The following is an 18626-nucleotide window of genomic DNA, read 5'->3' on the forward strand; positions in this document are numbered from 1 at the left end:
CTTGAGAATTGTTAGTTCTTTCCTATCATGTGCAGGAACACATTCCACTAGACCAGATTTCTCAGAGCCTCATCCAACTTGGCCCTGAGCACTGCCAGGGATGGGGCACCCACAGCTCCTTGGGGCAAACCGTGCCAGAGCCTCACCATCCTCTGTATAAAAAATGTCTACCTTATGTCCAACCTAAATCTACTCTCTTTTAGTTTAAAATCATTGTCCCTTATCCCACCACAACAGACCCTGCCAAAAAGTTTGTCTCCATCTTTCTTGTAAGTCCCCTTTAAGTATGAAAAGGGCAAAAAAGTCTCTCTGTTCTAAGAGGCAATTGTATTTCGGGTCATTGGAGGTTTTCTTCAGTTCTCTGGACCACTTCCAAACTTCTCTCAAGAGTTTTCAGTTCAGCATACATTCAAATCAAGGCTTCCCCTGGTGTTTATGAGCTACCTCCAGGTGAAGCAGAAATTGTGGAATCACAGTTCCATGACAGATACACAAGAAATAACCGTATATTGCATGTGGACACAGCACAGCTGTAAATGAACAGAATATCAAACAATTTCAGAGGTTAAGTTCTCAGCTCAGAGCAATGAAAATTTGAATATGGAGTTGAAAAAGAAAGTTTAGGTATGCAACTGAAGTCCTTATCCTGAATACATTAATACCTGGTGAAGCTGTGTAGAAGCTCTAGTGATAAAAGTCACACTGAATTATTAAGTCTGTATTTAAAAGTTCATAAGTACATAGAATAATTCAGTGGTACCCTTCCTCTAAAATGGTGTGATTAATAATGTTTTTGTATGAGTTGCTGAAAACATCTATCACTGAAGGTGCTTTTATTTCCTAAATGAAGCAATTTTAAAGTTAGGTAATTAAAGCAGCAAAGATTCTTCCTGAAAAGAGTATTCCCTGATAAATCCTATTGTTAATTCTTCTGGCAGAATTCCTGAATTCTCCTGAATTTTCCTGAATGGAAAATATTTATGATTTATTATAACAAACAACTTGCTCTCCAGACAAGGAAATTACAAAGCAGGAAGTCTGCTCATTGTTGCATGTCTTCAAATAAGATCTAATCAGAAAAAAACAGTTAGGTAGAGTTTTGCATTAAGAATATAGAATATTTAATCTTTTTCTTTATAGACAGTAATTTCTTGATTGGTGTTTTTTTTTCTTTTTAGGATATATTTGACAGTGACTGGTACACTTCCTGCAGGCTCATTGGAGGAGCTGATATTATTGTGATTAAATACTCTGTCAATGACAAGACTTCATTTCAAGAACTAAAGGACAGCTATCTGCCAATGGTAAAAAAAGCACTAAATCACTGCTCAGTTCCAGTAATAATTTCTGCGATTGGTGCAAGAAAAAACGGTATGTATCCAGCCTCCTGTAACAACAGATAAAATCTCATTTGGAAGTTGGGTATAATGTAATTTCAGTAGAAGCTTGTTGTTTTTCCAAGCTGCTAACAGAAACAATTAGTCTGTCAGGATGACAGTAATATGCACATGTATTTTGTCTCTCTAGACTGATGTGCTGGCAATAACACTGTGCTTAATTAACCTCAGTGATGATAAGCAACCTATCCTTGTTTGACCTCTGCAATGACTCGTCTTGTGGAGCCATCACACATGGGTTTCTAGTAATTTGGATTAGGCAACGTACATTTGGGTATAAAGTATCTGTAGTGTATGAGAATAAAATTATATCCAGCATTCTGAAAACGTTGGAAAATGGTTGGGGAAAGTCTTGAAATTCTCTGGGATTTTCTTCTTAAAGCAATGAATGAAAACCACAACCCTGGCTTGTGTTTTACTTCATTATACTTTACTAAAACAAGTGTTTCTGAGAGTCCCTCCTTTTAATGAGTAAGACACATGATGACTGTAGATGTAGACATTTATTTTGTACTGTACATAGAAATATTAATCCATATGGAGTATATTCTCTGTGGATGGAATGCTCAGTGTTGCTAAAGTCTACTTATATACCTTTTAGTCAGTGACAGATATAGGACAGTTAAAGAGCTGCATAACAGTTAAATATTTATTTTCTTCCATTTGGTAATTCAGTGATCATGACCCAGAACTTTCATGTTCTGATTTATACAGGAGTCATAAATCAAACAATCTCTAAAAGCAAGGTCTTGGTAAATTGTTTGTATTCCTCAAGCATTTCCTTAAACTTTGTTTTTAAGAAGAGGATATCACCAAACTGTATGACTCCCCTAGTAGTTATTTTTTCTTTTCCACTTAGTTTTTTCTGTGTTCCTCCCTAAGTAATGTGGCCACGAGAGACACCAGGCTGGATCTCTGAGTTTACCCTGGGACCTGTCAGAGCAAACTGCTGTGCACACACAGAACCCTTTTGTTTCTAGGAGGTATTTGTGAACACAGCAGTTTGCTCATACAAGTTATTAAGATCTTTATCCTCTGTACTGGTAAATGTTGCTGCCAAAACAAATGATTAAAAACAAATGCTGTTTTATTATGTTATCCATAGGTCTAGGCAGAGGACATTAGCAGGGAGCATGCACAGCACATTTGAAAGTACATCCATGGCTGCCACGTTCTTACTGTCATTAAGCAAAGCTGACCCAATGTGGCTAAAAGATTTTTAACATTTAAATGGCAAAATCTTAAAAGTACCCATTTTGTGTTTTTAAAAAAATATGTGAAGTACATGTAGATGAATCAGATCCTGCAGTACGTACAAACCCATCAAAGGTTGGTCTGGAGTGGAAATTTTCTTTTTTCACTACTGTGTGTACTTCCTGCATGGACAGGCCACAACAATTCAACAGGTTTAAGGGTGACATTAATGAATGATAACACCTACAGGCTAGTACAAGATCTGGGCATGCCAAAGCCAAATCTGACATCCATAAGTCTGGCTGAACTCTTCCACCTTAACAAAATCAAGAAAGTAATGCTAATGTAATGTATACAGAGGTTTGTAGAGTGAGTAGTGTTTTGAATTTATTATTATGAAGTTGGAGTTTTTTCTATCATTACAGATTTCTTACTTTAAAATTCCTATGCTTTCATTTCCCTCTTGGTTCTTCTGTAAGTAAGATATCTTTACAGTTATTTAGGAATCTAAGAATTCTGCATTATTTGGCCAAAATGGTTATTTTTCATCACTTTTTACCCCAGGAGTGCCTTGCACCTGTCCCCTGTGCACTTCAGACAGAAGGAGCTGTGTCACAACTTCTGAAGGAGTCCAGCTTGCGAAGGAACTAGGAGCCACTTACCTTGAACTGCACACTCTTAATGACTTCTACATCCAGAAATACTTTGGAGGAGTGGTGAGTGAGAATCTGCAGGTTTGGAAGCAGGGTGGAACATGCATGAGGTGCATGACTGATATGAGGGCTTCAGAGAGCCAGGGGAGGCACACCATGGGCCCTTCCAGCAGGTGTCGAGTTCCCACCAATGCAAAATTCAAGTTGGATATTAGAAAGAAATTCTTCACAGTGAGGGTGGTCAGAATGGTCCAGGAACAGAATGGTCCAGAGGGCTGTGAGTGCCCCATCCTTGGCAGAGTTCTTGGCTGGGTTGAAAGGGGCTTGGAGCAACCTGATCTATGGAAAGTATCCCTGCCCAGGGCAGGGGGATTGGAAGAACTCAATGGTCTTCAAGGTACTTTCCAAGCCAAACCATTCCAGGATTCTATGAATCTATGATGATATCTGAATTAGAAGTAGCGAGGTTGCTCTGGTTTTAAGCAGGAAGATTTAGGAAAGCTATTTGACGCATTGCAGTAAGTTTTCCACTTGTATTCTTGTCCTTTTATCTTGCTGGCTAACACCCTGCTGAACGAAGCCACTCCCCAAGATAGAATTAGCATTTAAAGAGGTCAGTAAATTGAACATCTTTGTGTCTGTCAGTTCTAGGAAGATTAAATACACAAGAATTACCCATAATCATTTGAATAAATAGTCTTTTAAATTGTGCTAGTTCTATCTAAATATAGTAGCTTCTCAAAAATGAGTTTTGGGACTTTCCTGGACGACTGGAAATAGCATCAGCAGCTTTAGCCCTGCATACTGAACCTGTTATACCCCTTAATTTGAAGTATAGGTTGTTATTAAATAACAAGTGTTTTGGTTTTTTTTTTTAAATATATTTCTTGTCTTAGCTTGAATATTTTATGATCCAAAGTTTGAATCAGAAGTCATCTGAAAAAATGAAGAAAAGAAAAAAGACGCAGAAGTGCCGTCGAGTCCAACCACCTCAGCTTGAACAGCCAGGTGCTCATTGATATCTGGTCTCTAGTGTAATACCTTATGTGTGTCACTTTCTTTACACTATCAATATTTTTTACAACATTTTTAAGTAACAGTTGTTACTATGAGCTGTGCTATCCATTGTCAGCTGTGCTGGTTATGTTGCATCACCTTTAGTGATAGTTTAATTTACTTGGGGAGAATTGTATGGCAATATATAACATCACACTAGATTTCTAGTTTATTTTAGATATAACTAATAGGAATGGTTTTCTGGTGGATTTACAAAAACATGAATTCATAAAATCTTTACATAAAGTCTAAATGGAGAGATTACAAAAGAAGGTTGTTAGAGTATGAATTATTAATCTACAGTATAATCAAATAGTGATTTTGTTTGCTGCAGATAAAGCAAGGGAGAGAAGTACACACCTTTATGTGATTTCTGAGCATCTGATGCATTTGCTCAGTGAAAAAATTACTGACAAGTAGTTGCCTGTAAATCTGTAGTTGTCTCTTCTTCCATGTTCTAAAAATTTGCTCAGACCTCTTAGATTTGGAATACACAGTCAAAATTTCTTTATAGTGTAACTTTCTGTAGAGGGTTCATGAGAGGACAGACACTTACTATTAAACTAAGTGTTTCTTAACTTACTGTACTAAATATTTCCATTTTTCGAGTATTTTACTCAAGATATTTAAACAGCATATAAGAAATATTCTTATTGAAGATCTCTTTTAAAAATAAACTGACCTGATAAGGCCAGTTGTCCTGTTCTTAGCACTTGCTAAGGTTGTAAAACTTAGGCTCTACAGCCTGGCTTCTTTTGCAGAAAAGATGCCGATCCTAAAGGGTGAAGCCTCACACTACAACGCAGACCTGCACAACCTGCTCTGTGGCTGCCAGTGTGCAGATGTGGCCTTCTACCCTGAGGACCTCAGCACAGCAGTGGAGGCTCACAAGATCATCCTCTGCTCTGTCAGCCACCTCTTCATGCTGCTCTTTGGGGTGAAGAGCCCGTCTGATGCCCACGACGCCTCCGTCGTGCAGCTGGCACAGAGCCTCTTTGCGGTGCAGGCGGGGGATCCCTTCCCCTCCTCCCCCCGCAGGGTCCCACCCTGTGTCCCACCAGTCAGGGTGGTGGTGAAGGATTCTATCTTCGGCTCTTGTCTCCCAGATATCCTCCACTTCATTTATTCAGGTACCTGCTGGCAACCTATTTCCTATTGTCTCATGAAGGAATATGTGCATCACCCTAAGGAACATGGCTTTGCTGTTGCTAGATGATGTCTCACCTTGTTTCCACACCTATTTTATCCCTTGTCAATACTATGCACAATGAAAACACCATCACCTATAACAAAAATTAAGTTAGTTGTCATTCCAGATTTAATGGGCCTAAATTAAGTTACTCCGCAGGCTAACATCAATAACATGCAAAATTTTGCCAAAAAAAGTTTGGAGTTTGAGTCAGTTTCAGATCCTGGGCTTTAAAAATACTGTAAATAGTTACATGTTCTAAACAGAAGAGCAAGAGTGCAGAGTTGCTTAAGAAAACTCAAGTAATTTTTATTCTGAGAATGGTGCAGCTGAAGAGAAAACAGTGATAAGTGGCTAGAATGTGGAGACCTCTGATGTGTTGCATGAGTTCTGCTACCAGTTGGTACAGTCTGTGACATCACCAACCTAATGCCAGCTATCAAAATGGCACTGATATTTTTTTAACTTTTCAGATGTTGCTTAGAATTCTTCAGCAGAAAGATTTGGGTTTTTTTTTCTGGAAGTAGCTAATGCCTGTTTGTTCTTTAGAAAATATTTTTTAACCTGTCAGAGAATCTTTCAGCTTTCAGTTGAAGTTTTTACATCAAAGGCAGTTCTTTCCAAAATAGTGTCAAACATAAAGAATAGATGAAGAAGTTTTTCACTGAAAAAAAAAATCAGTGAATAATTTTTTTTTCTTTTTCGTATTTATTTGAGCCAAGATAGGGGATGAAAACTGGATTTTCAGCAGTATTTTTAATTCATAGAGTAATTTAATAATTTGGCTTGGAAAAGATCTTTAAGATTATCAATTCCAACCACTAACCCATCACTGCCAAGCCCGTCACTTAAACCATGTCCCCAGGTACCACATTTTTGCAGTACCTCCAGGGATGGTGACCCTACCACTGCCTTGGGCACCTTGCTCCAGTGCTTGACAACCCTTTAGGTGAAGAAATTTTCCTGATATTGAATCTAAACCTCCACTGGTGGAACTTGAGGCTGTTTCCCCTTGTTCTGTCACTTATTACCTGGGAGAAGAGACTGTCCCCAGCCTGGCTACAACCTCCTTCCAGGCAGTTGAAGAGAGCAAAAAGTTCACCCCTGAGCCTTCTTTCCTCCAGTCTAAAAATCTTTGTAAGCATCTTCATCTGTTACCATCTACAGCTTGGGTCTAGTTTCTGTGCACCAATTTTCCTTTTTTACTTTCCTTTATGCCGCCAAGGAGCTGTGAAACTTTGCAGCTGCAGGCAGAGCTCTGCTTTATGTTTTGGTGCCTCTGAGAGGTGAATGCACTTGAGGTACAGGCTGTGAAGAGAACAAATCATGATTTTTTAGATTTTAAGGACTGTGACATGATGCCCATGAGGTTATAAATCCTTAACCAGTGTGATATAGATGGGAGATAAGTGAGCTGAGGATGCTGATTGAGCCTCTTGACAGCAGAGCGTCTTCAGGGCTGTGCTGAGTTGTGCTTGTTACTGAGCTTGATCTATTTCTGTCTCCGTCTTGTCCTGGGTTAGAATTGAAAGTTACCACAAAACCCCACTTTTCCTCTGAGACTTACTCCAGCAAAGCACATGAAGATAAAACTATCTTTGTTTTTACTCTCTTCATTTTTCCAAGAAGGCTGTTGAGACAACTCAGTTAATGCCATGGCTTCGACTGCGAAAACAAGAATAACAGAAATTCTACTGCAAACATTGTGCTGATTTAACTGTGAGGACTAAGAATGTAACTGTACATTGAATTTTTCTAGTTCCGACCCCTACAGAGCAACGCAGCCAGCAGCACGGGCAGAAAGTAAAAAATTTCCACAAACGTTGAAACATTAAGGATTTTTTTTTCTGAATCTCTACCTGCAATATACAGTGACTGAACTAGGAGGAATGAATAGATTGAGTGTGAAAGCAAGTGAGGTGCTCTAGTCTGTTGGTACTTGGTTGCACTATAAAAAGTACCATGAAAATTTAATGAGCAAAAATTGCATTATGCCCTTCCTAAAAGGCTGAATTATTTGCAAACCCCCTACCATTTCTGCAGGATGTGTTTGGCATTGATATCATCTTTCCTCTGCCTGCTCAGGCCTGTGCCTTGCTTGTTTTATAACCTGTTTCCCCCTGGTTTTGTGATAGGTGCTTTCCAGTGGGAACGATTAGAAGAGGACATAAGAAAAAAGCTGAAGGATCCAGATAAAACAGAACATGTGCTTGAGAAAGTTAAATGCATCCTGAAAACTCCAGGAAAGGTACATCTAACTCCCTTGGGTCACCATTAGTTATTAAGTTTTGGAGAAATTGTTTTGTAGACAAGGTTTTCTTGTCAGTCTATTTTAAAGTCACTTTGGAATAAACAGCCTCTACTTTTTCATGCTTTCAGTGGGTAGTTTGCTGGCACATACACAGAGATCCTGATGTAACATGCAGAATTAATGTAATTGGTAAAAACCACACAAGCAGGTATTCTAAAAGGATTACTTTTATTCTAAAAGGATTACTTTTTTATTCACAGCTTTAAACATTGTCTGGCAATATGATTATGGGTTGCTAATTCCCATGTAATAGAGGCTGCCCAGGAAAGATTTGCTCCTGAACATGAGCCAAAAGTTTGGCTTCTGCAGTAGATCCAGATGGGTGGTTTCTCATATAAATGCTGTGATGTGGAAAGCTGTCTGTAACTCAATATATTTAATTCAGTATAAGACCACACAAAACCCAGAACATATAATTAAGTTAATAAAAAGTCACAATGTAAAATTAGTTTTAATATAGAATTAGTTTTACAGACATTTTTTCTTTGAGCATATACATTCCATGATAATATAGAACTTGCTCGAAAGATTTCTGTTGATTTAGAAAGGAAAACCTCTCAGATACTCTAGGAACAATAAAATATAGACATCAAAAAGTCACTGAACTGTTTTCAGCTTATGACTGCTCTGTCTTAGGCTTACCAGCCCTTAGTGCCACAACTAAAACATTTATAGGTTTGGCCTTGGACAGCCTGAAGACTTTTAACATAGTGAGCCTGAGCTGTTGTAGCTTCTTTTATTCTTTATTTACGCTTTCAGGGTACTCTTATTTCCCATTTAAGCATTCATTTTTTTTAAGCCAAAAAGAAGGAATTGTGATTTTTCTTAGTAAAACGAAAAATTTTATAAATTTAACATTTTAACCATAAATTCAACCTCATCTGAATTTCATTTGTCAGCATCTAGCGACACGATTTTAATATAGTTCTTTTACTCAGCTTTTAAATTACACTCTTAAGGAAAGAAAACCAAAACTGAAAACTAACTGGGAGTACTGGGTTTTGGAGGGTCTTGATACTACCAGGTTATTGCAAGAGGAGTCTGTGCTGCAGCCTGTGAGCTCCCTCTGCCTCTGTGGAGGTAATTCCAGGGCAAGATAAACACCAAACTTCCAGATGACTTGCCTTTGTACACGGCATCACACTGCAGGGTGGATGTGTGTCCCATCCTGCTCCCACCAGAGCCTCCAACCTCATTCTGCTGCAGCATTGGGTCTGCACAGGGAATGTCTGCAAAGGTTTGGACTCCAGAAAACTGATGAAGCCCAACCTGCCTGTAGGGGCTGGATGGGGTAGGTCAAGAATTCCAAGGAGAGAGCTCAAATGTGACTGTGAGGGACAAGAGGCCCCTCAGAGCTGCTGCACTGCAGGGAACAGGAAATTAGAAGACAAAAAGCAATTGCAGAGGAATGGACATGCCAGAAGCTGTTGTTTATTTTCCCATATAAATGATGCCCCATAATATTTAGTTCTGTGGGCAGCTGCTCATGACAGCGCTTAATTACCAATTTATTTTTCAGCTAAACACTGTAAAGGACTGCAAGTCTCACCAGTTAAAACGGCTCTATAATACTTCTCTCAGGCTATTCTTTAACACACCTGTGCTGGCTGATGTAATCTTCAAAATACAAGGTACAGTATCACTGTTCCCTTGGCCTCCATCCTTTACCCTTTTCCCCCTCTTCAAGAATGTGGGACATGGAAGTGACCATGGCATCAAAACGAAGGAAATATGAGTGCTTTGCTGTCACTGTGGACAGTATTGTTGACAAGTATTTTTTAAAACCATGCTTATCCACTAATAAAATGTGAACTGTTTTCCTTATAATTGATACATCTTCCAATTTTTTCCTCAAATTCATCAGAGTAATTGTATCAAAATTAAGTAACTACTAAGAAAAATTGAAGGCCCTAATCTTAACTAGACAAACAAATTTCTAAGTTTTTGAGCAATTCCTTGGATTATCATTGCTTTGAGTTTTCTAGCTTACAGAAATATGGAAGCCAGGAAAAATTGGAGCCCATTGTGTCTGTGTGAAGACACAGAACATGACTGAATATCTTAATTAGTAGATAAGTGTCCATTCACAAGCACATACAGGATACATAGCATGCAGCTCAGACATTTTGAAAGTAGAAGTACAGAGGGTAGAAACAGAACAAAAGACAGTAAATGCCAGAAGGTTTCAAACAATTACTCAGGTACCAATGTTGTGATTAAAGACATAATTAAAACAGTAACTTCTTTGTAAGTATATACAGTATATTGCATATGAGTTGATCTGTTTATTATAATTTTGACTAAAACATTTACATCCAACACTAAATGCTCATTTTGGGCATTTTGGGTTTGGTTGCTGTCATGACCGGCTCTTGTTTGGCACTTCCTTGCATACTGAGCTGGACTGCTCAAGTCCAGCTGGACTCTGCAGCCTGGAAGGCCTCTTCCACCCTGGGCTTTTGGCCTCTCCGCGTCTTCCAAAGGCTGTAGTAAAGCAAGGGGTTCACTTGCAAATAATAGAAAATTAATAAATTTCTGGGAAAAAATCATCAGTGTTTTTTTCATAAGACAACCATTCAGGAAATTCACTTTGGCACAGTATTTAATCTATTTAAATTTACACTTACTTACTGGACTTAATGGAATTTCATCTGGAAAATTTGCCTTTTCTCTGCTTTGTATGGTCATGCTGTACAAATATTACCAGCAGGGTTACTGGTGAACATAAATGACTCTTCATAGAATTATTCAGGCTGGAAAAGACCCCTAAGATCATCAAGTCCAGACATTAATCATTTGCATAACAATTCACAACACTCCATATTTATGAAATGGGCTGGAGGTTCAGTTAGGGTGAACAGATTTATTCGATTTTGACTATTCTCAGTTGGTTAAGTCTATTGCCTTTTGGCTTAAATAATTTTTTGTTTGTTGATTTTGTTTTATTTTACTCTTCATTATTCATCCCAACTATTATGCAGTGAGTGTGTTGTTAGTCATTGTCAATTTTCAATACTTTAATCATGTTCGGTGGGGTGAAGACCTCCTAAGAAGACACGAACTTTAAAATGAAGATCTTTCTGTGTTATATAAAATCACTGTATATTTATTTTTGTCTTGCATTCTGCAGGTGCAACTGTACCAGCCCACAGGGCAGTTCTGGTGGCTCGCTGTGAGGTTATGGCAGCTATGTTTAATGGTAATTATCTAGAAGCAAATAGCATTCAAGTTCCAGTGTATGGGGTTTCCAAAGACACTTTCCTGTCCTTCCTAGAGTACCTTTACACTGACTCCTGCTGCCCAGGTAAGGAAACTGTAAAACACAGTTCTATATCTGTAACTCATTTTTCCACAGCAGGGCATTGATAGAGAGTAATGTAGCCAATATTTGATTGAAAATTGCCAATATTCGAATGTGCAATGTCTCAAGAAAGATAACTTTTTTGTATTGTGTAATAAAAAAAGAAATCTGTCCTATACAAGTAAAATAGAAGAAATATTTCTAATAAAATTATTTATTTGCTTTGTGCTCACATAACAAGACTCAAAGAAGTTTCAGTTTCATTTCTGATCCATTTTAATATTTGGTCTTTTTTTTTTTTACATTACAGTAATACTGCTTTCTAGTCTGGATTCTCTGTTAAATTTAAAAGTTGTCATTTCTTGAACACACATATAGCTGGGTGAATTATAAACAAGGTTAAATTGCAAGAATAGCTTATTTATACACATGGTTATCTTATGTGTATGTAAACCCAGAAAAATATGCCAACAGGAGTGTTTGGCAAGAAAAATTGAGCTAAAATATTCTTTATGTGTTGATCATTATCTTTCTTATGAGAAGAAAATCTGAATACTAAATCTAAAACTTGATTTAAATGTAGCTAATTTTCCTTGATATAATGAATAAATGCTATTGTGATATGTATTTTTGCTTTTGTTTTCTTTTGAAATAACTATTCTACTTTATTTTTATATTCCATGTTTCTCTTTTCACTCCACCTAACATTTTCTTGTTTATCAGTTTAAAAATGCAACTACCATGCTGTATTTAAGATAGAAAGTCATTATTTTTTTCGTCTTTGGACTTTTTGCTATATTTTCTTGTATCATAAAAGTGCTTTTCTGAAAGAGAACTTAGCTAAATCTAGTTATTAATTCTCAGTTTCTCTAAACAGATCAGCAGCACATGACTCATCATCTTCAAGATCCACAATATTGACAGCAATTCTTCACACCCATCTGCCAAAAAGTTCTAAACACTTTTTTTTTTTCTTAATTGAATAGCTTATCTGGAAGAATAAGGTGATACAGAAAACAAAAAAATTTTAATAATGAAAAAATAAAACAAGGTGACCACAGGAGTCTGATTTTGTGTTTGTTCTTAGGTATTTAAAATTCAACTTGGTGAAAAATACCTTTGATCATCTTGTCAAAAGGGTAAAATACATGTAACTTGTGTCTTCTTGTTTTTCAGCCAGTATTCTCCAGGCGATGTCCCTGCTGATCTGTGCAGAGATGTACCAAGTAATGAGACTCCAGCATATTTGTGAACTTTACATCATCACGCAGCTTCAGAGCATGCCTAGCAGGGAACTGGCTTCCACAAGCCTCAGTATTGTTAGCTTGCTCAAAAAAGCTAAGGTACTTACTGTGAATATCAAATGAGAATACATATGTTGACTTTTAGAAGTTGTTTTGAAAATATTAAGAGCAATTTCTGTTCCCAAGGAAACATGTTGGTATGAAATCTGTTTATTAGGGTCAACTGCCAGAAGAAATCCTTCAGCCTTTAATTGCTGGTTGTGCAGTTACAGAATCACAGAATTGCCTCTACCACTGTACCCAAGCCTGCTCCAGAGCTTTACAACCTTTACCATGAAGAAATTTTTCCTGCTATTCAACCTAAACCTTCCTGGCACAACCTGAGGCTATTTCTTCTTTTTCTGTCACTTTTATCTGGGTGCAGAGACTGATCCCCACCTATCCACAGCCTCCCTTTAGGGAGTTGTAGAGAGTGATAAGGTCACCCAGAGCCTTTTTTTTTTTTTTTTTTTTTTTTTTTTCCCCAGGATAAAAACCCCACCTCCTTCAGCTGCCCCCCATAAGATTTGGGCTCCAGACCCTCTAGTCACACCCTCATCCATAGAATTTCTTTTGTCATGGACACACTGCAGTAATTCAACTTAATTACAGCTTCTTCCAGGAAAGATGGGGCTTAGACAAGTAAAGATGCACTCATTCCTCTTTTAGTCAAAAAAGAAAATTATGTGGTATGAAGGTGACAAAAGAGTTCCAATTGCATAAAATATTGAGAGAAATTCGTAAAAGCAGGAAAAGAAAAGATAAGAGGCTAAAAAGAGAGACAATAAAGATAGGGTTGGAAAACATAAGACGAAAATAAAAACTAGACTGTAGGATATTGCCTTTAATTAAACAGGATTTTCTGCAGAAAGAGGAGACCACAAAACCAACATGACACATTCCTTCCCTCCATTCCTGTGAAGCTCTGCCTCTGTGCATATGTCAAAATTTCCAAGATTCATGATACCTCAGGGGTTTTTTCCACCTCTGGGAGAGGGACTTCGTTAATTTGTTCATGGGTGTTGACCTGTTTACATATTTCCATTAAATTACGTTTCCTTCATTATCTTCTATAGTCAAAATTTTATTTAGTAAATTGCTTCACAATGGAAACCAGAAATTTTTTGACATGTGAGATGTGGTTGTGTTTTAGACATGATAGCATTAAGTGGCTTTTTTGTCTTTTCTTTCTCCCCACAGTTTCACAATTCTGATTGCCTTTCAACTTGGCTTCTTCATTTTATTGCCACTAACTACCTCATCTTCAGTCAAAAGCCTGAATTTCAAGAACTTTCAGGTATTTTTCTGTTCATTTTGAAAAGACAAATGTTTTTATGTTTTGCTGAGATGAAAAGTAATGTTCTGGATAATACCATTTTTGCATGAGAAAATAATTAGGGTTTCTTTAGGATATTCCAGCAGGATGTTTCACCACCCTGGTGTGGGATCAGCACACAACATGATACAGCCAGTACAGCATCACCATTTTTATGGGTCCTGTTGGAATGGCCAGGTTTCCACTCATAACTGCATTTGCTGGACCAGTTTGGTCATTTTATGTCAACCCCTTCATATTATCGTGCTAATTTAAATCAAGGTAATGGGTCATTTTTGATACTTCTTCAAGTGCTAGGGTTTTCCTTTAAGAAAATAGGATTTTTATAGTATGCTTCAGCAGATCTTACAAAATGAAAAATTATGGCCCAGTCAAGTACATAAATCCAGCTTCTTCCAGGGACCTGACATTCATTTTTCCAAGCATTTGTATTTGCTTCTGGTGGTGTAACTAGAAAGTTTTGCTCATTGCCTGTGTGATTTTCATTCACCCTGATGAGGGGTGCATCTCTTTGACCTGTGACACCTCATCACCTCGAGGTTCAGGACAGCAACACAGCAGCAGGCAGCAGCTCTCCAAGGGCTTTCCAAGACCTGAGACCTTCACAGAAATGCAGAATTAGCTGAGTTGGAAGAACACACAAGGATCACTGAGTGCAACTCGTGGGTCTGCACAACATCATCCCCAAGAGTCACACCATGGAGCCTTGTCCAAAAGTTTCACGACCTCTGTCAGGCTGGTGCTGTGGCCACTGCTCTGGGGAGCCTGTTCCAATGCTGAAATGCACACTGGGGGAAGAACCTTTTCCTAATCCAGCCTAAACCTTCCCGAGGAGGTCTGAACACAACTTCAGGCCATACCCTTCGAGTTTCTGCCCCTCCTTTTTCCCTCTGCCCATCCTCTTCCCCTCAAAAGGAAGTTGCAGACCCCCCTGAGGTCTCCCCTCAGTCACCTCCAGGCTGAACAGACTAAGTGCCCTCAGATGCTCCTCACACAGCTTCAGCTCAAGGCCCTTTGCTGCCCTCCTTTGGACACTCTCTAATAGTTTTTATGTCATTCTTGTACTGTAGTGCCTCAGTCTGCCCCAGACTTGAGGCGGTGCCCTCCCAGTGGACAACAGAGCCGGACAACCTCCTCCCTTGCCTGGCTGGCCATGCTGGGCCTGGTGCCCCCAGGGCAGGAATGTCCCTCCTGGCTGCCAGGACACTGCTGACTCAACTTGTCATCAACCAGGTCCAGGCTCCTTTCCAGGGCACTGCTGGGCAACATCTCATTCCTCAGTCTGCCCATACATCCAGGGTTGCCCTGTCCCAGGTGCGGAGTCCAGCACTTTCCCTTTTTGAACTTCCTATGGGTGGGGATCACCCAGTCTTTCATTCACTGAGGCCTCTCCGCAGGGCCTCCCTTCCTTTGAGGAAGTCAGTAGCTCCTCCCAGATTTGTAGCATCTGCGAACTTGCTCAGTGTCCTTTTCAGTCTTCCATCTAGGACACTTAAGATGTTGAAGACCGCAGGGTGAAGGATGGAGGCCTTTGGAACCCCAGTAGTGACAGGTCCCCAGTCTAATGTCACCCCAGTCACTGTCACCCTTTGTGCCTGACCTGTGAGCCAGCTGCTCACCCTTCACATGATGTGTTTATCCAGCTGTGGACTGGACATTTTGTCAAGAAAGATCCTGTTTTAGTGAGAAACAGTATCAAAAGCTTTACTGACATGCAAAAACATTACATCAACTGGCTTCCCTTGATCAGTTAGGTGATCGTAGGGAAATCAGAGGAAATGAGATTTGATTAGTAGGATATTCCCCTGAGGACTGAAGCCTTGCCTCGTGCCCAGGTGAGTGCAGCCCGCCTGCCCTCAGGCTCTCCTGGCTGTGAGCCTCTCTCTGTGCCTTCCTCTGAGGCCCTCAAGGAGCAGTGGATGCAAGCTGACTCTGGAATATCTGGGGTTAAGGGGATGAAAATGCATCTTCCTGTAAATGCAGAGGAGAGTAATCTACATAATGTGGGTAAAAAACTCTTATATGACTATGTCAGTGATTAAAAACCACACGCAATAAGAGATTAATGTCTTGCTGAATTATTAGCTGCACTCCTGACCTTGCTTTCTGTACTGATCTTGAGACAAACCACTGGCACAGGAATTGATGTACCCTGCTTTATAGTTTTGCAGCATAGAAAAATCCTTGCATACCACATATGACTGTTCTCTAGGGATAAAGTATGCTCATCTTTAGGAATATCTCTCTGCTCTCCTTAATGAGTATTGTATTCATTTTTAAAAAAAAACTTTTTTATTACTAACTTAATAAAAAGGAAACATTGTGTGGTAACTCTTACCTCTGTGCCATAGCAAAATAGGCAGCACTCACATTTACTTTTGTAGTTGTATTTATATCTTTAATGGGTTTTTATCTATTTTAAAATACTTTTTGCAGCCTGTGCACATGTGCTCTATGTCTATATATTACATTTAATTCCTTTATTTCTTTTTCTAGTGGAAGAGCGTAATTTTGTAGAGATGCATCGATGGCCTTCAAACTTGTATCTGAAGCAGCTTGCTGATTACAGGAACTATATCCACTCTCAGAAATGCCACTGCACAGTAATGTAAAGAGACTGAGTACATATAAAGTACATTTCAACTGCAAAATTTCGGCTTGGGGATTATATAAAATATAAAAACCATGTCAAGAGTGAAACCTGATGCTCAACTCCTCTGGAAATTACAGACATTCTTTGTTTTGCTAACAAGTCATTCTAATTTTTACCTTGAAGCATTGAGTAATATATGTGAAGATTTTTTTAAAGCACAAGGACTTCATATTCATGGGGATTAAATGTATTACAGGACAGTGCCGTGACTGGCATCTGCTCCCCTTTCTTATTTCCTTTCTGTTTATTTTATTGTTTTTCATGGTTATTTGTGGCTGCTAAACTGAATCTGTTGAAAATAGACTGGTTTTGTAAATCTGTGTGTAATAGTAGCATAGGAATACAGTAGCAGTGCAGGGAAACTGAGAAGCCAGGTCATAAGTTCTTCATATACATCAGGTTGCAAAAATTTTCTGCAGCATTTGTTAGTTCACAATATAATGGGTAGGCTTAAGAAGCATTGCAGTTACTAATAATTTATTACTCCAGAGAAAGCCTGTAGTTCTGTTACAACCCTATGAATTGATATTTTAATTCCAGAGGAACGCCTATGCATCACAGTACTCTCTAGTGCCTCCAAACATTTAATGAATGACATCATTTTTCCTGCCAGTAGGAGAAGAAAGCCTGCTTTCACAATCTGCAGAACACCTTTGTTAGTGCAGTCATACTGTATTTTTCCCCATGAGGAATAAAGAGAAGGAAAACTACGTATGCCCAGAGCATATCTGTACAGGACAAGGAAGAAAGGCAGAAGGGTCAACTGCCTTTCTTGGGGTTTGAGCAAAAAAACTCACTAGTACAAGTGGCTTTTTTGGGAAAAGTGTGTCTAGTAATCGTAGTCACCACAATACGTGTTAGATGTGCTGGCCATGAGGGAGATGACCCTCACAGATTTGCCTGTCCTGCCAGGGATGTTGGCTTTTGTGGTGAGACTTTGAGCCCAAACCTCCTCAGGAGGGACTCAGTTGAAGTTTAGTTATCATGGTGTGCTCGTGAGCTACACCGTGTGGGACAAACCTAGCTGTGGATCCTTTCTGAGATACAAGAGAAAAACTCAGAATATTATGACTGGCATGATCCTTGCAGATGCTATTTAGCATTTTCTTGACCAAAATAACTTGTCATGCTGCTGAATTGTATATACATGTGCTAATGCCAAAATGAACCCAGCCTTTTCCTGAGCATAGGTGCTTTTCTAGAAGCAAAATCTAATCAAGAAACTAAACACGTCATTATCATTCTTGTACTTTCAATTCTGGTTTTTCATTTGCCTTTGTAATGTGGTTTGTAGCCTGAGACTGTGGAATTTCTACCACATCAAATGTACCTGAAAACTGCATCTATGAGAAGGTGGAAAAACAAATTGCTCAAGCTGAATCTTTTTTTTTTTAAGGTTTAAGAATTGTTATATTTTTCAATACTGTTTTATAGATACATTGATCTTTTCAAATTCCATTCTAGAGTCATAGAGATTATTTTTTTTAGAGTCATAGAGATTATTTTTTTTGGTGATACTTTGCAGAACTTGAGAGGGTGTTTCTTTCCCTATTTTTGTCTACACATAAAATAAAAGATTTTATGACTCAGCTGGCTGCTGCAGATTCAAAATTCCAAGGATCATTTTAGGCAAGAATGACTTTTTTTAAAAAAACTCTGCATCTGCAGATCCTAAAGTTATTTAAAATATGGATATACTTATCTACATCTTATCTACATCTTGTATATAGGGAGCCTAAAAATAGAGAATGATAATGCTTTTTCCAGATCATGAAAGAAAACTGAAATTATTAAACAAAAAATTAGTAGGAAAGTAATATCTATGGAATTTACAAATGAAAGAATGAGTTTTTATAGTAATATAGCTATCAAAACTTTAAGCAAAAATTAAATTACTGGATAGATATGAATAAAATTCTAAGGTTTTTGAAGCTTAAAGTCAAGGAAAAATTTGTGCATACAGTTAAACTACATCTTGTCTAGACATCTGATAGCATCCTTGGGTGCTTCTACCAGAAGTCAGCTCAATTATTAAAAGTGGGGATTAAATGTTTCATACTGACAACCTGTGCAAAAGTGACACAAAAGCTCTGTGAATGTTAGTCTAAGCTTCACGTAGTCCTGCATTTTAAATATTTTGAAAGCTTTCCCAGTTTTTTCTCTAGGAATTAGTCTGTTGCCAATGATTTGTGTATAGAAAACACATAAGAAACTACTGGTTTTAATTTTCTGTAAATGTTTTATAGGTATTTA

General features: G+C 38.4%; 1 protein-coding gene across 6 annotated transcripts in view; it reads left to right on the plus strand.

The window, feature by feature from the left end:
* RHOBTB3 (Rho related BTB domain containing 3) overlaps positions 1-17831 on the plus strand; it is a 42482-nt gene extending 24651 nt beyond the window's left edge. For 5 of the 6 annotated variants that reach the window (XM_050986820.1, XM_050986821.1, XM_050986824.1 and 2 more), the window contains exons 3-13: positions 1179-1371; positions 3156-3307; positions 4141-4252; positions 5062-5430; positions 7625-7737; positions 9320-9431; positions 10931-11104; positions 12278-12444; positions 13585-13681; positions 13794-13981; positions 16217-17831. In XM_050986820.1, coding sequence (XP_050842777.1) covers positions 1179-1371; positions 3156-3307; positions 4141-4252; positions 5062-5430; positions 7625-7737; positions 9320-9431; positions 10931-11104; positions 12278-12444; positions 13585-13681; positions 13794-13975 — 1671 coding nt within the window. In that variant the 3' untranslated portion in view covers positions 13976-13981; positions 16217-17831. The remainder of the gene's footprint in view (positions 1-1178; positions 1372-3155; positions 3308-4140; positions 4253-5061; positions 5431-7624; positions 7738-9319; positions 9432-10930; positions 11105-12277; positions 12445-13584; positions 13682-13793; positions 13982-16216) is intronic. The other variant, XM_050986822.1, reaches the window with a different exon arrangement.
* The last annotated feature ends 795 nt before the right edge of the window (positions 17832-18626 follow it).

The sequence above is a fragment of the Serinus canaria genome, chromosome Z (genome assembly GCF_022539315.1).
Source record: "Serinus canaria isolate serCan28SL12 chromosome Z, serCan2020, whole genome shotgun sequence".
Classification (NCBI taxonomy): domain Eukaryota; kingdom Metazoa; phylum Chordata; class Aves; order Passeriformes; family Fringillidae; genus Serinus; species Serinus canaria.